The sequence below is a fragment of the Dama dama genome, chromosome 2, assembly GCF_033118175.1.
Source record: "Dama dama isolate Ldn47 chromosome 2, ASM3311817v1, whole genome shotgun sequence".
Taxonomy (NCBI): Eukaryota; Metazoa; Chordata; class Mammalia; order Artiodactyla; family Cervidae; genus Dama; species Dama dama.
In genome coordinates this window covers 40,336,524-40,355,277 of record NC_083682.1, presented here as the reverse complement: position 1 = coordinate 40,355,277, position 18,754 = coordinate 40,336,524, and the positions used below count along the sequence as shown (strand labels likewise).

The following is an 18,754-nucleotide window of genomic DNA, read 5'->3' as shown; positions in this document are numbered from 1 at the left end:
ATCAACTAATTAGTATCCACCACCAGGAAAAGATAATGGTTATTCACTGTTTTCAGTTCACTCTTAAGACTGTTGTTCTAACTGTGACTATCGTCTTGAGTACAAATAGTGAATTAAAAAGGGATTTGTGGGGACTAGCAAAGAATGCAGATATGCTTGTGTGTCTTCTTGGCATCCCTTTCCAGAGGTGGTTTCAAAATCCTAGGCACTGGAGGGATGAAGATACACATACCGGCCCATAGGATTTTTAATAACAGTTTCCCAACAGTCATTGGATGTGCTAATGGTTCTTAAAGAGAAGCGCAGCCAAAGGAAGGAGCCATTAGATAGAGGAAAAGTGCTGACGCGTGAAAATAGTGACTTCTCATCTGAAATCTGAAACTCCGCTCATGAGGTTCTCCTGCCAGAGATGAAGACGCTGAGCCTTGGCACATGACCTGACAAATTCTTAAGAACTACCTAGGAAATAAGGCCGTCCAGGCTTCAGCCATTGGAGTGAGTTCTATGGCTGCTGCAGAGGAAACAAGACTTCTGTCTCTCAGGGGTGTTGGGTAAAGAGGCTTTTCCAGCTGCTCTTGAACTGGCAACTGGATACTTAAGTTTAGACATCTTAGTTAATTTTTCTATGTTTTGTTCAACATTTAGCCTGAGGAGTGGAAACAAACCATAGACACAGATGATGTATGCCTATATATCTGTGTCTTCATTTGTGACCTCCTAATTAGCTTAGCTTTTGGTCAAGGCAAAGAGGCTAATCAGTGCTAAATTTTGGATAAATTAATTTCTCTTTTTTTGTGTGTGGTATTTTCCAAGGTGATTTTTATTGCCTGGGCTGGGGTTATTCCTTTTCTTTAGTGAAAAGTGTGTTCTTACCATAAAACAAAATGAAATGCATGGTCAAAACACAAATAACTAAAGCCCAGTAAACATATTACTAAACTGACTACATTTGAGTAGTAAACATATACTTTGAAAATAATACGGAGCAATGTTATAATAAAGTTTTGCATACTCATTGGGCTATCCTTTGCCCTTGTAGGACCTGATCTTATACTACTTCAGTATAAGTCACTCAAATACACACCATGGGAAGTAATTATAGCAGGTTATCATCTTGTGAGACACCATAAATATATTTTGATGCATTTGTGAGCCTAAAACTAGGTGAGAGCTATTATGTGATAAGCAAATATTTAATAGTTCAAGTTTCCATTTTCCTTCATTAGATTTCTTTTAACTAGCAATGAATGTAGCTAATATTTAGGGCTAAGCTTGAGCCTTTTGAGTTATATGTAGACATATAATTTGATTTTTATTTGTTTTCCTAGTATCTCTTCAATGAGAAGGTCATATCAGTATATTTATGTCACATGGGAAAGATAAAGATTTCCTATCAGTTGTTTACTTGTTTAGCAAAGACTTATATAGAGCCTAGTATGTGCCAAGCACTGTTCTGAGTGCCTTGAAAAATATTAAGCCATTCAATACGAAAGCTCTGATTCACCATAAGAAAAGCTTAGACATTGTCATTCTTAGACTAAGAAGAAGAAAAGTTTTCTAACTAGAGTTAAACGTATTAGGAAGAGAATTCATCGTCTTGTTGTGACTTCCACATATATACTTACTGTATCAAAAAGAAACTGTGTGCTACATTTTCATATTAAATTCTTAGAGTACCTTAACCTGAGTCATTCATACTTGGCCTTTGGATATCGCTGTTGAAAGTTATCTGAATTGACAAGATAGTAAATAATTTATAATTTCAGATAATAATTAATTTTGAAACTATGGTTTTTTTTATGATTCTGAGGGAGAAATACCCTTACAGTAATCCCAACAATCACTAAGGAATCCAACCTCCTTTTAGACATCAATAGCCAGGACACTTTTATGATTGAGTTGTGTACAAAGATCCTTGCTATTCAATGAAATAGTTTTTCAGCCTGCAGCATGTTAAAAAAATATATCTCAAGGAGATGAACCAATGAAGTACAGATCTTGTGGTTCAAAGATCTACTGTGAAAAAATATAAATTAAAACCCATTCATGTTAGTAGTATATTTCAATATAATTCAAATCCAGTTCTCCAGTCCAATAAAACCTAGTGATTTTTAAGTTCTGTTTTCCGTTTGGTTCAACTCCTTGCTAGTTCTCTCTGTATAATTCATGAAAAGTGCATGTTGCTTACCTTGTGGTCCTATGCATGTGAACTACTGTGCCTTTAACCATTTTATAAAAACGTCTCTGTTCATAGATGGAAAAAAGTGTGTTTTCAACTTATGCCTTAAGTTTGTCTGACAATTGTGAGGATAACTTTGAATGGAAATGCTGTTTAGTTCCCACAGTGTCTTCACAGCCTGATAATCAGTTTTCCCACCCTGACAAACTCAGAAGGATGAGCAAGTCTGTTCCAGCATTTCTCCAAGATGAGGCAAGTTTGTCTTTTGTACCTTCCGAAAAATGGAACCAAATAAGTGGATTTGCTATGCCAAGGTTGGTGTGTTTGCATTAAGCCACAGCAGAGACCCTAAGAGGCAGTAGGGGTGACCTTTGCCTCTCATATCAATAGACGTACTGTTTTTGGTCCTGGAACAAAGCAAGGCATATCTCATTTGACTCATATGGTAACTTTTTGATGGTGAAGCCAGATTGCATACAGGGAATGTGACTTTTGTTTCAAAATAAGAAATCCAGGCCGAAAAATGTTGGCATGAACTTCTCTGCAGTTTAGAGTATGGTTCATTTGTGAAAGCTTAGTCTAGAAACTTAGTCTAGTTTGAAAGCATATGTTAAAATTAGAAAGTATCAATGACATGGGAAACTTTAAAAGGGTATCAACCGGGTGTAAGCACTTTATATACATTATCTCATTTAATCCTCCAGTAACCCTGGGAGGTGGGCACCATCACTATCCCCGGATATTACAGATGAGGAAACTGAGATTAGGAGAGATCAGGTAGCCTCACTCAGCTAGAAAGGGGCTGAACCCAGGACTGGAGTCCAGCTCTACCTTCATGCTATTAACTACTACACCTTCTGTTTCAAATAAGAACATGACTATTATCTGTTATTCATTTAATACATAGTAAGTACCAGGCACTCTGATATCTCTAACTCTTACTAACAAAATGTGGTAGGTACAATTTTTTCCATTTTATACAAGAAGAAAGAGCCTCACAGAGCCTTTCCCCAAATTCAACAGCTACTGAAGAAGTAGATCTAGGATTTTAACTCAGGTTCTTTGACTTAACTAAGATTCCATGTTTTGCAATCAGGTAATTAGGAGTCTGAAGTTTGATATTAGACACTCCCGCCCCTAGTTATGCTGCTGATTTGCTGTGTAGATATGGACAATTTCCTTAACTTCCCTGAGCGCTTTCCTAGTACCTAACTCATTAGATTGTAAGGAGTCAGTGAGATAATGCAGGGAAAACACAGCTCAGTGCTGACACGTAGTACCTTAGTGCTTGCTGTTGCTATTTGCAGTTTTGGTCTGATTTTTCATGATGAAATTAAAGCTTCATCCTTTCTGTTAGTAGATGGGATGTAAGGAAAGCTCTGAAAACATACGAATTACATCCCTCCTCCCCAACCTCCCGGGAACCCTTCTGTCTACTGAGCCTTCCATGAACTTTTTCAGAAAATATTCAACCCCTGCATGTGCTTAAGAGCCCACATTACAGTTGCTTTGGAAAGAAGCACTCATTCTTTGAAACAAACTCATGAGCTAGAAGCCAGCATAGGTACCTCATGGAGTTTCTGTGGTTTTATACCTTTGTAGATGTGCTTTGGTCTTGACTGGTCATACGAATAAAACATCTAATAATTTGAGAGGCAAATGATACCAGTTGCTGATTTTTTTTCTCCTTCCTTCAGTTTTAACCTGCTGCCTCATTGCTCCACACAAAAGATAGTCCAAATAGAGTCTGTGGATCAGAGATGCCAAATTAAGCTGTATTGTTTTACCTTTCAAAGTACTTGGGGTTGGACTGAATGTTAAAGAAAGTGGGATAATATCAGACTTTGCTTCTTTGTCCACTGTCCCTTTGAGGCTTATCATCAGTCACGTTTGTTGAGTGCCAACTTTGTGAAAATCATTGTTACAAGTCATCAAGACAAGGTCCTGTCCTTTCAATAATCACTAATGATCTAGGTAGAATGTATTATGGCTGTGATAGAGGGAAATGGTCTCTAAGCATGTGGAGAGGGAGTGTGATAATAGAAACATTAAAACGGTGTGGATTTTTTCATCCTTGAGGAAGGATTCTTTTCTCATCCACATAAATCATAATTGTTTAACTCCTTTCTTAATCTGCATTAGGATTGGCATCTGTTACATTGACATGTAATTGCATGGCCCTGGAATATGTTGGCATGAACTAACTGCTCCTTTGTAAAGGTGTTTCCCTAACCCCAGGAGCCACTGAACTGCTCCATAAACTCTCTAACCCCAAAAGGAGCTCATTCTGAATCACAGATCCTTAAAGCTACCATCTAATAAACTATAGATATAAATATAATAAAATTTATTATGACCACTTTTTCTTTCTTGACCCAGGTAAATATTTCCAGGGACATATTTAAAATAAATACCTTACTGCAATTTTAAAAAATTTGTTAAAATACAATGTGGGTAGAATGCATAATTCAATATACCTCCAGGTAGCAACAAAAAAGATAAGCACTGTAACTCTATAGGAATACCTAAGAGGTGGTTTAAAATTACATATCAGTTCAGTTCACATGTGTGTGTGTGTATGCACATACATGCATATATGAAAAACTTGAAACACAGAGCAGATTAGAATTGTTTTCCCTGGTTTAGTAGTGTCTCAAGTAAAAGATTTGATTTTTAGGGAAGTTAAGCCTATGTTACCGAGAGGAATTAGGCATGACATTTTATGATTTAAGAGTAAATATTAGACCTTTTATTGTCTAGGTAAAGATAATTTCTCATATGTATCAATAAAGTTTGCCAAGCAATACAAATGTATAATATTAAGAGAAAGCCAAGAAAGCTCACAATATGCTATCTTCTGTAGCACCTGCGGGCCACCTTGCTGGTGAAAAAAAAATCACTTTGTTATTTCAGTAGCTAAACACTGCTCTCCTGCTTAAGTGAGATCCTGGGTAGACCACCCACACCATCTTAAATACCATTCCTTGGCAGTTAGCGCTGCTGTCCTTTGACCTTGGAAAATGTCATACATGAGTGGGATACCAAGCTATTATCTTTATCTAAACTAAGATCGTGATCTTGACTCTTTCTGAATTTGAATTTTGTGTGTATTATATGATGTTTTGTAGAGTGATGACAGAGAGACAGATACAGCATCAGAAGGCAGTTACCAGCTCAGCAGACACAAGAAGAGCCCAAGCTCTCTAACCAATCTTAGCAGCTCCTCTGGCATGACGTCCTTGTCTTCTGTATGTAAACAAAGGCTTTGTGTTAATATCCCCCTGCTTCTGCCAACCTTGCTCTGCCACGCTCCTGCCCCTGTAAAATGGCCTTTTGTTATATTTCTCGGATTCCAGGGGTGTGAGAGTTTTGTTTTTTTATCTAACCCACAATTAGCTTCTGGCTAGCTACGTCTTCCTTTCTTCTCTTTTTTTAATCACAAGACAGTTCATATCCAAGATAAACAAATACCGTTTGTTTTGGATGTTAAGTACTTCAAAAATAAACCTAAATTACCAACAAGATGAACCGCTAAACTTCTCTGTGCAGCGAATGGGGTAACTATTACAAAGTCTGCTTTTATCAGATATGATTTTATGTGCTCTTTGCAGGTATAGAATTGTACCTCTTTTAGCAGGTTATTTATTCTGAAAACTAAAAGTACTGATTCACATTAAAAGGAGAGGTGATTCTTTGCCTCATGGAAGGATTCAGAATGGGATTTTCCAAAGGAAGCTCCCTAAGTGTAGTTGCTCAGATTTGATTTGGAGAATTTGACTTTTTATAGAAGTGAGATAGTTTTGTGTGTGCATGTAGCATGTGTATAGAGATATATATGTATGTAAATATGTCCACATACATTTATCCAAATATCTATGATCTGTATATACATGCACAGATCTCATCAGATCTGCTAAACCAATGATAAATCTGTGCTTAAATTCTTACTGGCCTTGCATTTTTCAAACTCTTTTAAAAAAAATCTATTTAAATTGAATGTCTGCTGATAACAATCAAATGTATGGCCTTGGGAAGGCTTTAAACTTTCTTCATCAATCATCCATTTTCTACCCTTCCTGACCTCTAAAAGTGTATGGCTCAGTAAGCATTTTCTTAGCGTCAGTGGATGGGTTACATAGTAAAATTCCTTTTTAGTGCCTTGGATATTTGATAGAGCAATGTGTCACTGTGTTTTTTGTGCCTGGGGTTTCTCACATCCTCTTTATTTAACATTTTAAATTCTAAGCATGCCTAAAAATGGGACTCTGAGTGCCCCAACCATAAAGTCACCCTGGTTTGAAATGAGTCAGCATCGCAATAACTTTGCATTTCATACTTTTCATCTGTGTCTCTTACAGGCAGTTTTTGTTAAAGACCAGTCATCATGTCATGTATATCATGTCAGGTTGTCTGTGCTGGCATGCTTTTTCAATGCCATATTAAATTAGCTGCTTTTATATGCAAACTAGAGAAATAATGGCAAGCAAAGACTACACCCGTTTAATCCTTGTGCTGGATTCGAGAGTGAGACAGAGACAGACAGCGAGTGTTTTCCGACGTTTTCAGGTCAGCGGCAGTGTGATGAGTGTTTATAGTGGAGACTTTGGCAATCTGGAAGTGAAAGGAAATATCCAATTTGCCATCGACTACGTGGACTCACTAAAGGAGTTGCATGTCTTTGTGGCCCAGTGTAAAGACTTAGCAGCAGCGGATATTAAGAAACAGCGTTCGGACCCGTAAGTACATTTTGGAGTCACTATTTTCTCTTAGTTACTCTTGTAGAAATTGGGAAAGAAAGAAAAAAATTGAAGGGAAAGTATGTGTGTGACTGTGTTAAAAAGGAATGTTCAGGGGAAAAAACGGGATTTGGGGGGGGGGGGGGAAGAGTTGGGGAAAAATGCTGTTTATAGATTCATACGCCAAACTTACTAAATTATAAGAATGTCAGAGAAACACAAAGCATTTCAAGTTGGAAGGACTCTTTGAGGTCATCCTGTCTTGATTCTTTTTTACAGATAAGGAAACAAAGGATAGAGAAGATAAGTACTGTTTGTTTATAGCAGCACAATGAGTAATGAGGACTTGAGTCCCCTTTCTCCACACACTTTTAGACTTTCTCTAAAAGGAGGGATGTGTTGGGCATACTTTATAGTGCTCAGTGATGTAGAGATAGTTAAGATTCTAGAATAAGGTAGTTTCCACATTTAAATTATATTCTACAGAACTTTAGGGGGAATTACTAATTCATTTTTGAAATCACAGGTTTATTGGCATTTCAGTTGAGTTATAAAAGTTGAATGACAGTCCCCATTTACCCCTGTGCAGAAGTCTGATTCTTAATTATTTTGCTAGCATAAGCCCAACCCTTTGTTTTTGTTATAAAAGTAGCTGGGCCCAATAGCTTTACTTTTTTCTTTTTTTCTATTTTTGTTTTGTTTTACATTGAATATGTCCTGATTAGGTATGTACCAAGATTTTTATTTCAAAAGACAGTCTTTTTTAATTCTGCAAGCATCAAAGCCTTTTCTTAATAGGACACTAGCCAATGAAATTAAGCATCACATTAGAGGTCAGTTGTCTTCCCCCTGCCCTACAATAGTTAAGGTCAAAGGAAGAAAGGAATTCAGGAACTACCCCTTAAAAATCTTCAAAACAATTTAAAATGATCCATTCCACTGAAATCACTTAAAAGTTTAAGTATAAAGGTGTTGATGAGAACATTTATTATATACTACTTTCGCTAGTGTCATGAAATAATTATTCCTATCAATTTCTAATGCATTTTTAAAAGCACAAGTAGACATGTCACTTTTATTTTCTCTGACCTTCTTGTCTGTTCAATTCTCTTTTTAGATATGTAAAGACTTACCTGTTACCAGACAAAGGCAAAATGGGCAAGAAGAAAACACTTGTAGTGAAGAAAACTTTGAATCCTGTGTATAACGAGATACTGCGGGTACCTACGACCTCTCTGTCTAGGAAAATCCCAAATGGTGACCTATGCATTTAAGAGGCCATGTCATCTTCGGTAGTATCTCTGCAGAGGAAGTCAGTCCCCAAGAGAGAAGGAAATGAATAACCACTTTCTGAGAATCTGCTTTGTATGAGATGATACAACATGACTGTTGTATGCCTTGTCTCATGCACCCCTCCATACTCTGCCAGGGGTTATTATTATCTGCATCTCACAGATGAGGCAAATGAAGCTTAGGGAAATAAAGGAAACTGGATACACAGATGATAAAGTTGAGCACTGCAGCCAAAACAATCTTCTAAAAGCCCAATTCTGATCATGTTATTTCTCTGCTTAAAATCTTGGAGGACTCCCAGTAGCCTTAAGGTCAAGCCCGCCCATTTTAACATGCACATCCCTCCCTTGAGAACCTGAGCTCTGGCCTCATCCTTCCACTTTCATCATCTTTCTTCAGGTTACCCTGATTCCTTTCTGTTCTTTGGAGGAATTAGATTCTCTCACTCTGCTGGGACTTTCTCTTCCTTCAAACTGGGATGTTCTTCCCCACATGCTGTCCATAACTACTTCCCACAGCCTGAAATGCCTCTTCCTGTGAGAGGCTGTCCTTAACTCCTAAATTTTGTTTCACAATAGGCGGTGTTGACATTCAGCACTTTAACTGCTGGTTTAATTGTAAATTCCACAAGAGCAGGGATCAACTCTAGGTTGCTTGTAAACTGCGTGCCTTGTGCAAATGACTTAACCCATCTGCACTTTAGATCTGCAAATGGGAGATAAGAAGAGTACCTATCTGGGACTTCCCCAGCAGTCCAGTGGTTAAGAATCTGAGCTTCTACTGCAGGGACCACAGGTTCAATCCTTGGTGGGGGAACTAAGATCCTTCCTGCTGCATGGTGTGGCCAAAAAGTTTTTAAAATTAATTTATAATAAACAAAGAATAGTGCCTACCTACCTCAGAAGTTGTGAACATTAAAAGAGTTAATATGTGTAAAGTGATAAGTATGCATTAGTGTGTGTTAGTCACTTAGTCATGTCCGACTCTTTGTGACCCCATGGGCTGTAGCCCGCCAGGCTCCTCTGTCCATGGTTTTCTCCAGGCAAGGATACTGGAGTGGGTTGCCATTTCCTTCTCCAGGGGATCTTCCCAACCCAGGGATCAAGCCCAGGTCTCCTACATTGCAGGCAGATTGTTTACCATCTGAGCTATAGGGAAGTCCATAGTATAGTATGCATAATATGCATTAAACACTTAGTAAATGCTGACTCTTAGTACAGTGTCTGGGATAGGTACTTTAAAAATGTTTATTGGAAGGAGAGATGGCTGGATAGATGAGTGGAGAATATACCTCACTCAAATGCCCATGTTCTATCTTCCTTCAAACTATCTCATGCTGCCTTAGTCATGGGTAACAGATTATTTAAAACAACAAATGTGAGAAGTATTATTCATTCTCTCTTTCTGAAAATGCTGTCCAAGTATTTGGTTATCCTCTGAGAAAAAGAGCGGCATTAAATTAACCCTCAGTTATCCATGAGTGAATTGTCTGTGGATTTTCTGTAGCAAGTTTTTAATTACAGTTTGACTGTGATATGCCTCAGCACCCTTACTATTTCTAGGTCATCTACTTCAATCATGAACTCAGGAAAAGCCAGCTCATTTAAATGGTAAACTCAGAGAAAAGCAAGTCTACTACAACCAAAATGGACATTCATGTAGTATATCATAAAGCCAAGTAGAGATTATTTTTAGATTAGAAGGACTATTATCCCTTCCATAATTATATATAATCAAGAATTGACTACATTTCAGATTAAAACTGTTAAGATGCCCCCCCAAAAACAAAAAACAGGTCGACCTTTTCTTGAAAAATATTTTGTCCTTGCCAAATATCAGTGATTGGAGAGATTGTATATATATGGAGCAGGTGAAATATGGGAACTCGTCTGTACTTTCTTTTCAATTTTGTGCACATCTTGAACTGCTCTAACAATTAGTCTATTAAAAAAAAGTACCTTGTCCTCAGGTAGAAAGCAGACCATTGGATTAAACTTCATTTTTATTTTTATTTTTTTTTCCATTTATTTTTATTAGTTGGAGGCTAATTACTTTACAATATTGTAGTGGGTTTTGAAACTTCATTTGTATTTTTAGACTGAATTGGATTCGTGTTATATCTAGTTAGAACTAAAAACATCCAGTAAAAATTGTTTTTAGAGAGCTATTACCAACAATGATACTTGAGCCATGATTTGCTTTTCCAGAGAGGGAAAGAAAAATCAGCTTTTGTGAAAGATGGATTTTAGCTCTTTGAAACAAGGCACTTAGAATAAGATGACTTTGCAGTATTTTTTGAGACTTGAAACCTAACAGATGAGAAAAATCTGATCTACACAGAGAACTTTATCTTCACCTCTATGTCATAACTTTGGCCTAAAATAATATTATTTACCCCTTTAATTTCCTTCTTTGAACTGCAGTATAAAATCGACAAGCAAGTCTTAAAGACACAGAAGCTGAACCTGTCTGTCTGGCATCGAGATACATTTAAGCGCAATAGTTTTCTAGGGGAAGTGGAACTTGATTTGGAAACTTGGGACTGGGACAACAAACAGAATAAACAATTGAAGTGGTACCCTCTAAAGCGGAAGGTAAGTTTGGAGTTTTTTTGTTTGGTTTGGTGGTTTGGGGCCTGGGATTCAGGAGACAGCTGCTATAGAATTCCATTTTCATTCAGAATGCTTATCCAATTTTTGGGATCATCATGTCTTTTCACTCTGTCCCATAAGTCTCTTAGGCTCCTTTCTATGTTTTCTAGTCTCTCTTCCCCTATCTATTCTTAAGGCTGGCTAGTTTCTGCTAACCTATCTTTTAGTTAAATAATTTTCTTATCTGCTGTGTCTAATCTAGTATCTATCTAATATCTAGATGGATATCTATGGGTCCTCAGTTATTATACTTTCAGATTTATATTTTCACTTGATTCTTCTTTATAGATTCTATTTCTCTGCTAAAATTCTTTATCTTCTCATTATCTTATGAATTTATTAATCAAAGTTACTCAAAGTATGTATCTGAAAACTCCTATATCTTAAACATTTGTGAGTCTCCTTTGATTTTTATTGTGTGGTCATTTGGTCCTTTGTTCTGGTATGCCTGTTCATTTTTTTATTGCACGCTGGAGACTGCATTTGAAAAATTCTAGGGGTAATTTGAGAGGATTTACTTTTGTATTTGATACACAGAGAAAGGACACACTGCCTCAATCTAAGCAAAGGATTAAAGGCCGAGCACTCTCCTCCTAAGTTAGCACTACTCAAAACGCAGCTAATGCCTCAAAGTGGAAAGAAAGCATTTCAGGCTACAACAGCTTATCCATTTGAACCCTATCTATCTTAATAATTCTTCAGCACCTTCAAATAGATTTGTTTAATCCAGTTTTTTGTTGTTGTTGTTCTCAGTGTGAGGGTTAGTGTGATACATACAATTTATACAAACTGTTAAGTATCTATACAGTAAAGCCATTCTACTTAAGGAATGGTTCCAAAATACCACATCAAAGTCACTTTAAGCTCTTATTTCTAGGTCTACCCAAGACTTGCTAGTTAAGAATTTCTCAGAAGTTATCAAAAGCATCTCATTTTTAGCTTCCTTCTGTTATGTTTCTGACATACAGCCCTGTTTTGGCCATAAGGCTCTAAAAGACCAGAATTTGAAAGTAAAACTAACTGTTTTATAATAAATGTACATTTTTAAAAGTGCATTTATTTATTTTAATTGGAGGCTAATTACTTTACAATACTGTGGTGGTTTTTACCATACATTGACCTGAATCAGCCATGGGCGTACATTGTAAAATGACTGTCCAGTTTTTGTATTCTTACAGGCATCTCCTCATCTGATCTAAAATAATTAGGTTAATGCAGCTATGAAAATGTATTATTTGTCCCCCACCCATACCCTGGCTCTTCCTACTCCTTTAAAGAAAGAAAATACAGATAAGTTGCTTTATGTGCTGGCTGGATCACTAACAAAAATGTATGTGTTTTTATAAAAATCTAAGCATTTCAGAACACCTTTCCCATCTCCAGGAAAGCCATTCTGATTTCTCTGAACTGAAGGACTTAAATAAGTGTTCTGGGTACCCCACAGAGTTTTCCAGGATACACAGTGTAGCCTTCCCAGATATCAAAGCAACAGTCCATCTGTGATGGGGAGGGAAATTTCACTCCAGGGCACTCATGAATGATCCCTAACCTCAGAAATGAGACAGATATGGCCCTGTAACAGAGCACAACAGACATGGTGAATGGTTTGTGTCTCACACCTGCTGACATGCCTTCCTCTTCCAGACAGCACCAGTTCCCCTTGAAGCAGAAAACAGAGGTGCGATGAAGTTGGCTCTCCAATATGTCCCAGAGCCAATGCCTGGTATGTACTGATTTTCTGTCCAGATTTATGGCCTTACCTTAGCCTTCCCCTCTCCAAGGATTTCTTTGAGTTCTATGGTTTGTTTTTTTTTTTTTTTTAATTTTCAAAGGTGAAGCTCTAAATTAACTTACTTAGTAAGGGTCCGAATGAGTCAATCCACAGTTGTAAACTAGAAAATTTTCTTTATTTTTAATTGTTGTCAAAACACATCACATACAATAAAACCCCACATAACATAAAATTTTTATTAACCATATTTGAGTGTGCGATTAGTTGTGGTTGTTGCATGCTCGCTCACTTGTGTTTGATTCTTTGCGACCCCATGGATTCTGCCAGACTCCTCTGTCCACATGATTCTCCAGGCAAGAACACTGGGTGGGTTGTCATCTCCTCCTCCGGGGGATCTTCCTGACTCAGAGACTGAACCCTCATCTCCTGCATTGACAGGCAGATTCCTTACCACTGTACCTCCTGGGAAGCCCATTAGCAGTGTCAAGTATCTTTACAATGCTGTGAAGCACGTCTCTGGACTTTTTCATCTTGTACGTCTGAAACTCTGTACCCATTAAACCACAACTCTTCTCTTGCCCTTCCTTCCAGGGTCCCTTTCCTGGTAGCCACCATTATATTTTTTCTGTTTCTTTGAGAAAAAAATTTTTTTTCTCAGCCCAGTTTACAGCCCTTGTTTTAGCTTTGGCCTCGCTCTCCCCAGAGTTTGTATCTACACCGTGTAAATGGCCCTTCCTCTGTAGTGCTCTGATACAAATGGAGCTGGGGTAGTTCTTCCCCCACAGGTGGGAATGAAAAGAATTCATATTAAACCCCTAAGAAATTAGAGCTCATTTGTCCTCCACCCTCAAGGTCTCATTAGGGTAGGAAGTTTTTTCTTCAAAATTACGACATTACGTCCTTGATGTTGGAGCCTCGGGTCTCCAGCACGGTCAAGGTGCAAGAGACTGTCAGGAAATGAGTGCTAACCCCTCTCTCATTTCCCACACAGTTCCCTAAGTTACTCTCCTTAAGAATTCATATGAGGGACATCCGTGGTGGCCCAGTGGCTAAGCTTCTGTGCTCCCAACGCAGGGGGCCAGCGTTCGATCCTCCTTAGGGAACTAGACCCCACGTGACCAGCTAAAAGTTTGCACAGCACAACTAAAGAGCCTGAACGCTGCATCTAAGACCCAGGACAGCCAAATAGATAAATAAATAGAAATAAACGTTTCTTGAAGGTAGTGGGATGACAGAAATGATGTGAGGGCAGTGATTAAACAGAGAAAGGCATTCCAATTCAGCTAAAAAAAAAAAAAAAGAGAGAGTGAGGACAAGCAAAAGGTATTTTTAGGCCACATGGCACCCAAACTGCCATCCTGTTACATCTGGATCTTTTTAAAAGACAGATTCTTTTCTATATAATTTGTATCCCATCATTTATGGTCAACAGACATAGAAATTCTGCTAGTCTCATTTCCCATTTCCCCCATGATTATTTTTTGCTGGGGGAGGGGCAGGAGACCCACATGTGATGGATTCCAGCTTGTCTGAGTTTTTGCTCCTATAATAGTTTCTCCTCCCTGGAATGGCTTCCTCTTCCCCTAAACCTATCCAAGTCTTTAGATGAGATCCCATCTCCTCCGTAAAGCTTTTCCTGAATGCATTTACCCTCACTGATCACATCATCTTCTAGAACATGGCAGTAATAACTTGGCATTTCATTCTGTATTAGATTTTACTGCTTTTATTGAGTTTCTGTCCCTAGCTTACCTGTAAACATTTCCCAAGCACATAGATTTCTTGCATTCCTTGTATATCCAACAGCATTCCTTGCACAGGGCTGAGCATATAATAGATGCTCACACTGATCGGTTGACAGATTAGGTTCACCCATCCAGAAAAACATGGGGTCGCAAAGAGTCGGACACAACTGAGAGATTAACACTTTCACTTTTTCCCCTCCATCCATGTGCACCCAACCTGTATAGAAACTTCAGACTAAGGCCAATTTCTCAGCATTTCCCTGTCTATAATATTGGCTCTTACGTGTGTCTATACAATACTCCTATAAAATGAATAACTACTTTTAACAAGAGTGACTATACCTAAGCCAGTACCTGTTTTGGTTACTTCATACTCAGATTTGTTTAAATGCCTCCTATGAGCACTGATTGATAATGGTATTCATATTTGAAAAGTATATGCATCTCACTGAGTAGTTTTGAACATAACTGTAAATGGATGATTCACATACCTAATATCTATAATTGATCTTGTTGAACCAAGCAAGACCCAGAAACAATGATGTAATATTCTGTACTTGCAATGAATTATTTTTATAGAGTTACTTGAGCTCAATACAGCCAGACCATGAAAGAGGTCATTAAGAATAGATATAATCATTTAAGATCATATCATCAAGCACTCAGTCGCGTCTCTGTGCCAGACCATTTTTAGATTGGCATCTTCGGAGGCAGCACTGCCAAGAGAGGAATGGCAGTGGAATTTCATTTTCTCTCTTTTTCTGTTATAGGTAAAAAACTTCCTACAACTGGAGAAGTGCACATCTGGGTGAAGGAATGCCTCGATCTACCACTGCTAAGGGGCAGCCATCTAAATTCTTTTGTTAAATGGTACCAGCATTGATAATTCTGCCTCCCTCAGTTCCACAATAGCCTGGCCTTTGCCAGTTGGTTTTAATTTTCTGTAACTGTGATGCTGAAGTTCATCATTCATAGTATAAATGAAATAACTTGAGACAGTGGTGACACAAGCTAGAAGGATCTTTGACATGAACCCCCTGCAAGGCTCCATTTAGTTTAAGAGGGAATATATACAATGGAAACCAGAGGCCACACACTCAGATATATAATGTCTTCTAGGAGGTACATCTCCTGGTGAGGACAATATTCAGTATCAAAGGGCTTATGAAATGACTAATGGTGATGCCACACCCCTTGTATCATTTGTGGAACATCTGTATTGTGGACCATTTGCAAAAAAGCCTTTTGCGTCAGCCTGTGTATATCTGGAAGTTTTTTGATAAACAGATCCATACTAATAATTAGCTCTTAAGAACTTGAAACAATTTGGGTTTTTAAGTTGCAAAGCTCTTCTCAGTTTTAATGTAAATGCCTAGCATCTAGAAAATAGTAACAAAACAGATGTTATTGTGCTGTCCTGACTTTCTCTAACTGATTTTATCTATATAGATTTTATCAGAAGACCAATTATAGCTATTTAAGTTTATATGACATTATTTAGGATTTTCCCTATACATGTTCTTCACAGATGTCAACTGGTAAGCCTTTCAGCTCAGGTCAATCTCCCATTCCAACACTAGGCCCAACCCTTCTTGCCTTTACAAGATGCATGGTAGGGTAAATTAATTTCAATTATTACCATAAATTATATGTAAATAATCACAAATATGTAATATAATTTATTCCCAAAGTCAAATCTAGGGAACTGGAGAGGCTTCTTTTTCAATTCTATACAAGACTAATTTCTTAGGCTCTCACAGATAATCAGGAGTAGATTTTAGAGGAATCCTCCAACAGTTGCTATATAGTAAATGCTAAATGCAGGTACCGAACTAAGTTGTTTGCTTAACCTGTAATTCTAATCTTAACCTTATGAGGTAGGCATCACCATTCCCATTTCATAGATGAGGAAGCAAGTGTCTGAGACATTAAGTCAATTTCCCACAATACACAGCCAAGAAGTAGCAGAGTCAGGACTTCCTCAAAGCAAGTCTGGTCCACTCTAGTGCATAATCTTGCCAGCAGAATGCCCACCATTACCATCTCTCTACGTTCTTTTTCCTTCCATTTCCTCTTGCCAATCCTCAGCAGCTGAAGCACACTAAAAGCATGAGAGTTTGCCGTCTTACTCCAATGCTCTCACAATAATGTTTCCTTTTGCAGTACCATCCTTCCAGATACGAGTAGGAAGAGTCGCCAGAAGACGAGAGCTGTGGGGAAAACCACCAACCCTGTCTTCAACCACACCATGGTCTATGATGGGTTCAGGCCTGAGGATCTGACAGAAGCCTGTGTAGAGCTGACTGTCTGGGACCATTACAAATTAACCAACCAGTTTTTGGGAGGTCTTCGGATTGGCTTTGGAACAGGTAACATGTGTTACATTTTTAATTTTCCATGAGTCTAATGCTTCTGGAGACACTAGAGGTCGGTTGGTTTGCTTCTTCCTAATGAAAACAGATACTCTGTTTCTGTTAAGTGTAGTGAAATGAATGAGTGAAGGAATGTCAGGCTGTGTGCCAGGGACTCTAGATATGAAGACTAATAGGATGCTGTGTTTGCCCACACAGAGCTTAAGTTATTGTGGGGGAAACCAGAAAAGCCTTCATCACTACCCTTTCCTGAAAAACCGTTTATGGCCCTTCATGGCTAAATGTGTGCTTTGCATAATAATAGCAACTAACATTTATGGAGCGCTGGTCACTGTACCCAGTGCTTTATTTGCATTATTGCATTCGATCCTCACAGAAGTTCTATGAGTTATTGCTAATGTTATGCCCAGAGACACTGATGTTCCAAGAAATTAAGAAACAGAGCTAATAAGTGGCAGAGCCAAGATTCAAAATTGAGTCTGTTAGACACTAAAGCTGTAACTACACTTTCTTAGAGATCACCTACTGTCGCTTTCAACCCAATGCTGGAATCCTCCCTACTGTTTCATTATATACCTGACAGATTCTCATCTACATTCTATATGGACAAGAAGAGAAGTCATTATTCTGAGAGTAATGAGAATAATCCCAATTGTGGAGAGTTCCATTATCAGACATCTCATATGATTAAACAGTTCTTTTCTTCTGTTGAGTCCCAGCCCCACTGGTGATGTTAAAACTCTTCCTAGCTGTCTCCATTGTTGATTATAATTAGGGAATGACTCAGTTTTTCCCAATGAGCTCTTCGTTTCTAAATGCAAAGCTTCCCTTTTTTGTCAGGTAAAAGCTATGGTACTGAAGTGGATTGGATGGACTCTACTTCAGAGGAAGTGGCTCTCTGGGAAAAGATGGTGAAGTCTCCCAACACTTGGATCGAAGCAATCCTGCCTCTCCGAATGCTGTTGATTGCCAAGATTTCCAAGTGAAGCCAAAGTCCACGGCCTCCTCCACTGAAAACCACAAGACAGGTGGAGTCTGATCTTGTAGGCAGAGATCCTCACCTTCCATCTGTTGCCTGGAACAAATGCTAAATAGCATGTTAAAGTCAACCTGCACATACTTCTTTGGTTACAAAGACTAAAAAACTTAAATAACAACAAAATGTGTAACTTAATTTGTGACTGCAACGTTAAAAGAAGATGTTTGAGAAAGCTAAGAAAATCAAAGATTTGCTGCTGCATCAAAGAAAAAGCTGCCAAAAAAATATTAAATGTTGTTAATAAGCAAAAGTTTCCAGTTTGCCATCATGTGTTTCAAACCAGAAAAGGGTTAGGAAGGCCTCCCACTTGATCATTGAAAACACTTGCAGGAATTGAAAAAATGTTGGTTGTAGAAGAGTGACTCAAAGATATTCCTACAAGCAGGGGGAAAAAAAAATTAGAATATCATGAAGATAAAGAATTTGTTCATAAGAAAACTATTCACTCTGTAGTCTCTACTGAAATATGGAATTCCTTGTTAGGGCAATGAGACTGACTTTACTGCATGTATTTTTGCTTTGAGAAGTGTTCCCTTTTCCCAATGTTAAAGTCTTATGTGCTTTGGTGCCACCCACTGGCCATAGGTGAAATTAAGTTTTTGGCTTAATTTTCTCCTAAGTTTCCAGCCTGTATTTTATCATAGGGTACCCATATATAAAACGAAGAACAAAAACTTTGCATATATAAGATTCTGTTTTTCTTACAACTCTACTATATGAAGCAGCATGAGAGTGGTCACAAACATGATTTGCGACAAAGTTTTAATTAGAATGTAAATTGTTAAATTATACTGTCCTTCCTATGTATGTATAATTTTCATAAAGTATTTTGTAAAAACCCTTAGAATAAATTATTATATGATTTAATGGTATTGTCAAAGTAATCTGACTTCTTATTTTAAATGAAATACTTTATGTTAGGAATCTTAAAGTCCAGGACTTCCCTGGTGGTCTAGTGCTTAAGAGTCTGCCTGCCAGTGCAGGGGACACAGGTCTGGGAAGATGCC

General features: G+C 37.9%; 1 protein-coding gene across 8 annotated transcripts in view; it reads left to right on the top strand.

Moving 5' to 3' along the window:
- The window catches only part of SYTL2 (synaptotagmin like 2), a 119,144-nt gene extending 100,525 nt beyond the window's left edge, over positions 1-18,619 (top strand). For 5 of the 8 annotated variants that reach the window (XM_061120033.1, XM_061120045.1, XM_061120037.1 and 2 more), the window contains 9 exons: positions 2,337-2,431; positions 5,308-5,427; positions 6,746-6,915; positions 8,033-8,135; positions 10,632-10,802; positions 12,504-12,582; positions 15,107-15,206; positions 16,500-16,705; positions 17,549-18,619. In XM_061120033.1, the coding sequence (XP_060976016.1) occupies positions 2,337-2,431; positions 5,308-5,427; positions 6,746-6,915; positions 8,033-8,135; positions 10,632-10,802; positions 12,504-12,582; positions 15,107-15,206; positions 16,500-16,705; positions 17,549-17,694 (1,190 nt within the window). In that variant the 3' untranslated portion in view covers positions 17,695-18,619. The remainder of the gene's footprint in view (positions 1-2,336; positions 2,432-5,307; positions 5,428-6,745; positions 6,916-8,032; positions 8,136-10,631; positions 10,803-12,503; positions 12,583-15,106; positions 15,207-16,499; positions 16,706-17,548) is intronic. The other 3 variants (XM_061120051.1, XM_061120025.1, XM_061120020.1) reach the window with 1 other exon arrangement.
- Positions 18,620-18,754: the final 135 nt, after the last annotated feature.